This window comes from Musa acuminata, chromosome BXJ2-4, assembly GCF_036884655.1.
Source record: "Musa acuminata AAA Group cultivar baxijiao chromosome BXJ2-4, Cavendish_Baxijiao_AAA, whole genome shotgun sequence".
NCBI classification, from domain to species: Eukaryota; Viridiplantae; Streptophyta; class Magnoliopsida; order Zingiberales; family Musaceae; genus Musa; species Musa acuminata.
The window spans coordinates 29,488,780-29,497,372 of NC_088341.1; the positions used below are offsets into that span (position 1 = coordinate 29,488,780).

General features: G+C 37.0%; 1 protein-coding gene across 1 annotated transcript; it reads left to right on the forward strand.

Moving 5' to 3' along the window:
- Positions 1-3,677: 3,677 nt before the first annotated feature.
- On the forward strand, positions 3,678-7,306 carry LOC135610223 (uncharacterized). The gene is made up of 3 exons (XM_065104466.1): positions 3,678-4,275; positions 6,382-6,703; positions 6,849-7,306. Exons 1-3 carry the CDS (start codon positions 3,752-3,754, stop codon positions 7,065-7,067), a joined length of 1,065 nt encoding a protein of 354 aa, XP_064960538.1. The 5' UTR covers positions 3,678-3,751; the 3' UTR covers positions 7,068-7,306.
- Positions 7,307-8,593: the final 1,287 nt, after the last annotated feature.

The following is an 8,593-nucleotide window of genomic DNA, read 5'->3' on the forward strand; positions in this document are numbered from 1 at the left end:
AGGACCATTGTGTTGTGTGCATCTCCTATCAGCTTATATCTACCCATCCATGTTGAGTCGAGAGCTATAGGGTTAAAGGAGGAGCTGAAGATAGAGGTGAAGGAGAATATGAGAAATGAAATGATATCATGTTAGAAATGAAATAAAGAAAATATTATTTATGTTTGATACCATGCTCCCTATTTATATACGTTAGGAAGAGGATTTCCCTAAAAAGAGCTATGATATTTCCTCGTGTGGTTGAAAAAATCTTAACTATCATCAAAGAAAATATTAGTTGTTATCAATAGTGAACTATATTAGTTCATCTCCTTTGAGAATATAACTCTCGACTCCCAAGACATGGGATGAAATCTACCTTCAATTTGTTTTCAACCAAGCAATATATAATTCTACAATAAATCATTATTTGAGGTATGCTTAAGTTATTTATATCAAAGTTCTTTTGACCTATAGTTTGTGATCGATTCAAAATCAATTACCTTCGACAAAAGCAATGTAACACAAACAAGCCCAAATTTTTTTGGAGAATATCCGTAACGTGCATGAAAAGGTTGAGAAATAATTTTAGTAAAGCCAATAGAAATACAAAGAATAACACAATTGATACTATGTCAAAAAATAATTCTACTAAGGATATCTTGTTTGGCTACACCTTAGGTAAGAAAGACTCAAATGAGAAGAAAAGAAGCTAAAGCCCATTCATATAGACTATTCGAAGTCTTGAAATGGAATGGAGACAATGTATACCAACTTGAGTTGCTATCTTATATATAGATATACTCAGTTGTGAATATCAAGAATTTGAAGATGCTTGAGCCATCAATTTCATATAAAAAGTTGAAGGAGACATTATCTTTAGAACACTTAGGTGTCCGACTAAGAGAATCCCCTTAAATAAGATATTATCTTCAAGAAGAAGTCTACTACCAACCGATGAGACATCATAGTTGTTTTCTGAATTAAATATAAAGGGTATAAACCAAGTTTAATAAGATAATTCTCTAAAGAAGCTATTGAGAATCCCCAACTTCAAAATAAGATTCAATATGATATAAATCACCTAATTGGGGGAGTTATGGTTGTTAGGATCGTAAAGATACTAATTGAAATAAAGTTTCGATTCCAAAATTTTGATTGAAAAATATGTATAAAAAATGTATTTAACTTGGAATGTGGATAATAGTAGTGAGCAACTAAATCAGTTAGTAATAGCAAGGAAAAAATATAGAGAGAAATGCAAACCAGATTTATAGTGGTTTGATCATCCCGACCTATGTTCATTCCCTATTCTTCTTCATTCGAGACCACTAGCTTTTACTATCGATCTTATTTTTAATGAGCAAAGATTAACTATCCTTATTACAACTATTTCTCTTTTTCACAAGCTTAGGAGAGAACTTTTACACCCCTTTTTGATGAAAGACCTCACACCTCCTTGAGAATAACTTTTAAACTTAAAGAGGAAGAGACTCAACACTTTTCAAAAGTTTACAATACTTTAAAATCATAAGCTTTCCATGCTTTGTCAAGCAAACATGAGTGAAGTTTTATAAGTCCCAAATGGCTTTAAAAATAAAGTCAAAATTTTAAATCCTCATATTTTTGGGGTACTAGCGGTACCATTGCTTGTGTTGGGCGATACTATTGCCTGACAAAGCTTGGGAACTAGGGCTCCAGTGGTACTATCGTCTGACATAGCTTGAGAGAGTGTGTTCTAGCGATACCACCACTTGATTGGGTGGTTGTACCACTTGACACCAGGTACCGCTGACCCTAGTAGTACTATCGTCGAGTTTCTCGAAAAAGTATAATACGTACTTTCCAACTCACAAGTGGTACCACTGCCTAGGTTAGTGGTGCTATCACTTGGGCTGAGGGTGCCACCGCCTAGCTCAACCTCAGGTCACTAAATTGGCCTAATTCAACCTAGATTTAGGCCCAATGGGCTCTTAATTAAATTGACATAATTACACCCGAAACTAACTCAATTAGACTCTAAACTACTTCAATCAAAATTTAATAATCATGGAGCCTATGTTGTCCCGCATGTTATTAGTTCATCCGGCATTTCATCCGAACTTCCAACGCATCGTCCTTTCCTTCAGCGTATTGCCCGATCTATCGACATGTTGAACTCCTACAACATTCAATCTTCTTGGCGCAATGCTCGATCTTTCTAGTCTGATGCCTGATCTCTTTGGGTTAGGATAAAAACTTAATAATAAAAATTAAATCTGATTTAATTAATAAAATAAGAAATAATAAAGAATTAGATATTATCCAAAATTGTATTTGATGCTAGGAATGATTCCACCCCTTTGTGTAGGTTTATGGTTAAGTCTATTTTTCAAAGATAATACCGAGATTTCTTCTTTGCACACAACCACATGGAGGTTGACGTAGTATCAAAAGTTAAAAAATGAGTAATAGAATTAAGAAAGATGTTAAGAAAAATTTAGAAGAAAAGTTTTTTAGTCAGAAGAATATAAGAAATGAGAAGAGATGTATTTTTCTTATAAACCAAGCGATATATTCACTTTATATGGAAGAGTAGAATCTATAACTGCTAAAGGTAATAATGATACTTCTATATGTAATCATAGCCTATAATTATCATTAAAAACATCAAATAAATCAACAAAGTGTAATGGACACCATTAAATAATTAAAGGAAATAAATAAAAAAATTTTTTTATTTTTATTTTTAAAATAAAATCTCAACACTTTGTTTCATTGGTGAAGGTTTGAAATGACTAATTTATCCTTCATTTAACTATAACTTTCATATATGATGACATGTTCGAGACTTTTCCGTCAAAGACATGGATTGGATAGTAGGGATTACGTTGTTTTAATTTAGAAACTTTAAAGACCTAAACGTGCAAGTCCATGACCCAGATGAGATGAGAAGATACCTAAGGAGGGAATATGCAATTTTATTGGAAAAAAAACATATAAGTTTTGATTTTGGGTAGCCGTCATTGTTGGAGAGAATGGTTGGATTGCCATAAATCGACACCAAAAGACCATAATTTTGAGGATAAATCATGGTTGTACCTAAGGTTGGATTGTCTCAAGTATGTGTTTATAGACATGCAATATGGTCTTGTAGTACATGCAATACAGTCTTATTATACTCTACTATTTGATATAATCACATTTATGTTTCAGTTTCACCTTCGGACGTACGTACGCTTACGAGTTCAACCTCGTAAACATGTATGTGTCTGTGAGGACAAAATACCACATTTTTAAGGTCCACACAAGAGAAGAAAAACAAAAAGAAAAGGAGATGTGAAATCAATTTTCTTATGATGGGTGGTAGTTGTGCTTTCCATATCTAACTACGACAGAAGCATTACTTTTCTTTTAGCGAGACGTGCATCGTGGGAGACAACCCACCACCTTTTTAAAGTCTTCCGTATCAATTTTTCTATAAAGTAATAGTGCCTCTTCTTTCCATTGTTACAGAATTACGATCAACGACGCCACTTTGATCGCCTCCTGCTTTACCATCCTGTCCGTCAATAGAGTATGTATTCTCTGCATCGCCATCGATCAGATCTCACCCTTGGCTTGCTACAGTGAAACTGATTCAAGGCCATATATATATATATATATATATATATATCTCTACCGTCCATCTCGAAATCAGACGGCTGCACCTGGTGGACCACTCTACTTATGACCGAGGAATTCGAATTCCTCTCTCTCTCTCACGTTCGTTGGGAGATCGCTTGGCTGTTCGATGGCAACGACCACGACGAACCCGATGGGGGCGCGGAGCCATAGATTCCGCGCACCGCCTCCGACCCCGATCGCCACCGGGAAGGGCCTGCGATCTGCCGCTGTCGACGATCAAGTCCTTTCTGAATACCTTGATGGCTCGCTCCGCGTCCCCGACCTCACACTCCCGGGATCCTACTATCCGTCACGGTCGCCGCTCAAGGTCCCGCCGGAGGTTGACCTCACATCGCTCGTATCCGGCGATGAGTCGGTTATACGGAGGGTGCTCGCGGCTGCGTCTGAAGTGGGAGCGGTTCGCGTGGCCTGCGAGGAGACGTCGCTGGTCGAGGAAGCCAGGGCGGCTATTGAGGCTGGTGCCCCATTGTTCGCGACGTCGGAGGCGGATAAAAATAAGGGGGAGCTGGGGCAGCGGTGGTTCGGGCGGAGGGATGGTGTCGGCGAGGAGTTCTATTGGTATCGGTTGCGGAGCCCGGAGACGGAGCGGCTCCTCCAGCGGATGTGGCCCAATTCCTATCGGATCCTCAGGTGCGATATATTGATCATCAAAGCAATACCTAACGAAATCCACGCATTGATCCAATATTGCTGCTTATTAATTAATAAAACTGGTGCCTGGCTTACCAAATAAAATTGTTTTCTTCTAAAAAGGGCCAGCATAGTATAGATTAAAATGGATTGATCATCATCATTTTCAGATTAATTATAGATTATTTCTTATAATTAGTTACTTTTAACGTTTCAATTTCTATATTCTTAAAAGTTATATTAGGATATTTATATTTATGAAAGTGAAATATTGAGATCCCTATGCAAAGTTAAAAAGAAATAACAATGGATTAAATATTTTATTTTCGTAATTATAGATATCTTAATGTAACTTATAAAAATATAAGAATCAAGATAAAGGTGATTGATTACATGAGGTATTTTGTAATTAGTTCATTGTGTTATGATCGTCATATTTTGCCATTGATCGAGATGATTAATGCTTGAAATATTTATGCAAAGCCTAAATTTTATGATGGGTCTTTTGAGCAACTTTAAAATTCTGATGTCTTTCATGTGTTTTTTCTTTCTAACACCAATTATGCTATCTTTATAAAGCTTTCATTGTGTTATGATCGTCATATTTTGCCATTGATCGAGATGATTAATGCTTGAAATATTTATGATACGATTGTAGTTATTGGATATATCATATGATTACACTCACGCAACTATATCTGATCTATTTATGTGTACATCTCCTTCTGTTGGTCTAGCCACATAAAAAGTTAAGACTTGGATCATATGGTCATACCTATGAGTTCTATTAGGATTCTGAAATAAACTATTTATATAATTCTCTTTATTTGACAACGTAATGTGCATGGTTCCTGCCTTGTTAATGCAATTAAAAAGGGTAACTAAGAGAATTAGGTAATGTGTCACATATCTAGGCTTCCTATCACATATCAATTCCACACTTTCTTTTTGCAAGGTGCTTTTGCGATGATTGTTCAGAATCATATGATTGTGATATATGGATTCCAGATCCATGTCTTTCTCGACATTGTGGCTCGAGTGCCGTTGGACAGATTTTTACCATTTTAGTGATCGGCAAAATGGATCGTAGTGGCTTGGTCTGGTGCCTGTGGTTACAAGGATATACAACAATGTCATGTTAAGAAAAAGCCAATTTATTGACTTGAATTACTTCCATTCTTGGATACTGTTGGCCTCTCCAAGTCATCCTATTTGGTCTCTCTCCCTCGGTTCCTATTTTTCTCTCTTATTCTCTCATATTTTATTTTTTTACTTTGATGTTATTCTTGTTTTCATTTGACGTCTTTTGAGACTAATTCTTGTAGTGATCCTAGCCTTCCAGCTTCTCCCAGAACTGATAAATCCGATGCATAGAGATTTCACATATTACTTGATCAGCTCAATGGATTGTCAATCATGTTCCCAGTTCATGATCATTGTTCAATGCAAAATGATATATATTTCTTTCTTCTTTATTTCTGGTTAGCTTATCCAGGGAAAAAAATACTAGGATTTATTTAATAAGTTTGACATGAGCAAATAATACGTAAAACAAACAGAAGGAAAGAAGGAAGATAATAAAAAAAATATGTTCTCTAAGAAAAATAAATAATTGAGAACGAGTACAGAAGAAACAGGAAGAAGCAAGAGAGCTTGCTAACTATAAGAGTGATCTGCAAAGCTTCATCTCTGATTCAGTGTGTTTGTAGACATCCCAAGATTATATCTCTGAAATCTTTGCAACTTTCTCCAACCTTTTTTTTCTACTTTGCTCTTTTGTAAAAATCAAATTGGAATGTAACCTTCTTGTTCTTATGTAAGCTGCAATTTGGAACATTATCTTCCTGCTTGTTCCAAGAAAAGGGTGTGGACGCCCAGCCAAATTCGTTTTACAGAAGAGTAGAAAGAACAAAGCCCCTGGGGACAACGCACAGTCCAGGGCAAGCCAAACGAAAGATATTAGCAGATTTAGTCAGGCTACAACAGGATTTAGAGAGCCACAAAAACAGCATTTTTATTTACTCCAAAAAACACTCTCGCAGCCATTTCTTTGTTATCATGAAGTGGAAGATAGATTTCATTGGCACACGGCGGTGTTGTTTTCAGGGATACAATGGAGAATGTTGCTGCAAGGATGGAAACCGTTGGGGAGTGCATTGCCAAGATTCTTTCTGAACATGTTGCGAGTCAAACACCCTCCAAGAGAATTGGCAAGGTTCAGTCAGTCCTCTGTCTGAGAAAGTATGATTCTCATCATAGCAGAAACAACATGAGGGAGTTGAGCGACCCAAAATCGCTTCACTCTCATGCTTTGAGTCTCCACATTTCTGGATACGATGAAGACTTTTGCATCCGTCGGTCAGAGGGCTCTGCTATTTTTGGGATGCCGGCCGGCGACATACTAGTTACTTTCGGTAAACCACTTCAGGTAATTTCGCTTGTGATCGTCGATTTAATCTCTCACCAGAATAGTCATGGTCAAAACAGGGTTGTTGCCCATCTAGCAGCGACCATGAGAAGTATGATGATTTAGGTAGAAATTGTCTACTGAGTAGCTTTCTCCTGTGATTCAGGAATGGTGCAATGGAGAACTAAATAGTGCCTCTGGGGAGATACTATTTCAGCCGACAGGTGATTCGAGTCCTTCATTCTCCATCGAATACATGTGCTCTCCTCTGGTTTTGTCTCATGAACCTGCTTGTGGAGCAAAGACGATCTCCTTAGTGGATCAACTGTTAGCAATGCTTGTTCTTGCCTTGTTATACAAAATCTGGTCTTGGATTTTCTCCTAGTTCCGCGTGGTTGCTATCAGTTGATTGGGTTTGTATCCTCTTGATTTCATCCGGCGCATAACTGAGTGCTGCTTTTGCTTCTTCATATCAAGGATTAGCAAAAAGACTCATCTGTTTGAGCCTTCACAGCTCCCTTATTTATACGTCGGGAATCGACTGGCTGTACCTACAACAAGGTTTTGCAGTGGCAGTGGAAGGCCATGGTGGTTTCTTACATGACTTTTATTGGGGGTTGAACACTTCTTGGTGTGCTTTGAGACCGTAAAGGTCTTTTGAGTTTGATTTCTTTCATTCCATGTTAGCTGAATGCTGTGCGATTTTTTTTGTTTTTGAGGGGGAGGGGTGGGGGGGGGCGGCGCGGGTTGCCTTTGAAATAAGTGACTGGTTTGTGTCTAATTCTTCTCAGAAGAGTGACTTGGAGGATGTGAGTAGCATGAAACATGTATCATTTGGACATTGATACATATACATAAACATGTATATATATATAATATATATTGTTGTTTTGATGAAAACATGAATAAATGTATCTCCTGCATTCATTAATTAATATTCACACTGTTTTATCTGGATAGAATGAGAGAAGGCAAATCGAGTAATGAACTGCCGGGGCAGAGAATGGATTGTGTAACTTGGTTCTTCATTTGGAGAAGATTTTGGCTAAATGGTCAACCAGGTTCTGAGGACACCATATCAGATTGGTGAGAACAACCAACCAAGCAACCGACCGACCAGTAGGATTGAAGAAGAAACAGAAGGCCAACGAAAGAAGGGAAATATCGAAGCATCCTGCTTTAATTGTCCTGCTTTAATTGTTCCATCCTGATCGAAGCATCCTGCGCCACTCAAAACGTATATTAAATCATAAACATATATCAAGTAGTTTCATCATCAAAATACGAGATTTAACAATCTCTCCCTTTTTTATGATGACAACCACTTGATGACGGAGTTAAACTTAACTCCCGGAGTTTAAACAAACTCCCCCTATCAAAATGTCATATTGATAGAACCTTGAATTCAAACTGAATTCAAGTCATTGCAATATTCATCATGAATACTTGCAACACGTCATCATGAACTTATGCATAAACTTATGCATAACATCATACTTCTCCCCCTTTGTCATCAACAAAAAGGAGAAGTACCACAATCAAGTGTTTGTGATATTGGTTTAACTTATTGCATGAAAAACATAATATCAAGTTTTATCATCATGCAGTTTTGAAGCCAGAAAATTTAGCAAATGTTACATCATGCTTCGAACATATGCAAGTTTTATAGCATACAAGATAGCACTTTTAGAGCATGCAAGCTAGCAATGTTACAACATTTTAGAACTTGCAAGCTAGCAATTTAGAGATGTTCAAGAAGGCAACTCTTGCTTCTTGAAATATGCAAGTTGCAAGCTAGCAAATTTTTACGATATGTAAGTTTTGCTTCTTGAGATAGGCAAGATAGCACTTTTATAATTTTTGTTTGGCAAGCTTGTGATGTTTAAGATAACAAGCTCTTTCTTCTCTTTT

Coding starts and splice junctions, on each gene's coding strand:
- LOC135610223 (XM_065104466.1), top strand. CDS start 3,752: ATGGCAACGACCACGACGAACCCGATGGGGGCGCGGAGCCATAGATTC. Junction 4,276..6,381: donor AATTCCTATCGGATCCTCAG/GTGCGATATATT, acceptor TGTTGTTTTCAG/GGATACAATGGAGAATGTTG. Junction 6,704..6,848: donor CTTTCGGTAAACCACTTCAG/GTAATTTCGCTT, acceptor CCTGTGATTCAG/GAATGGTGCAATGGAGAACT.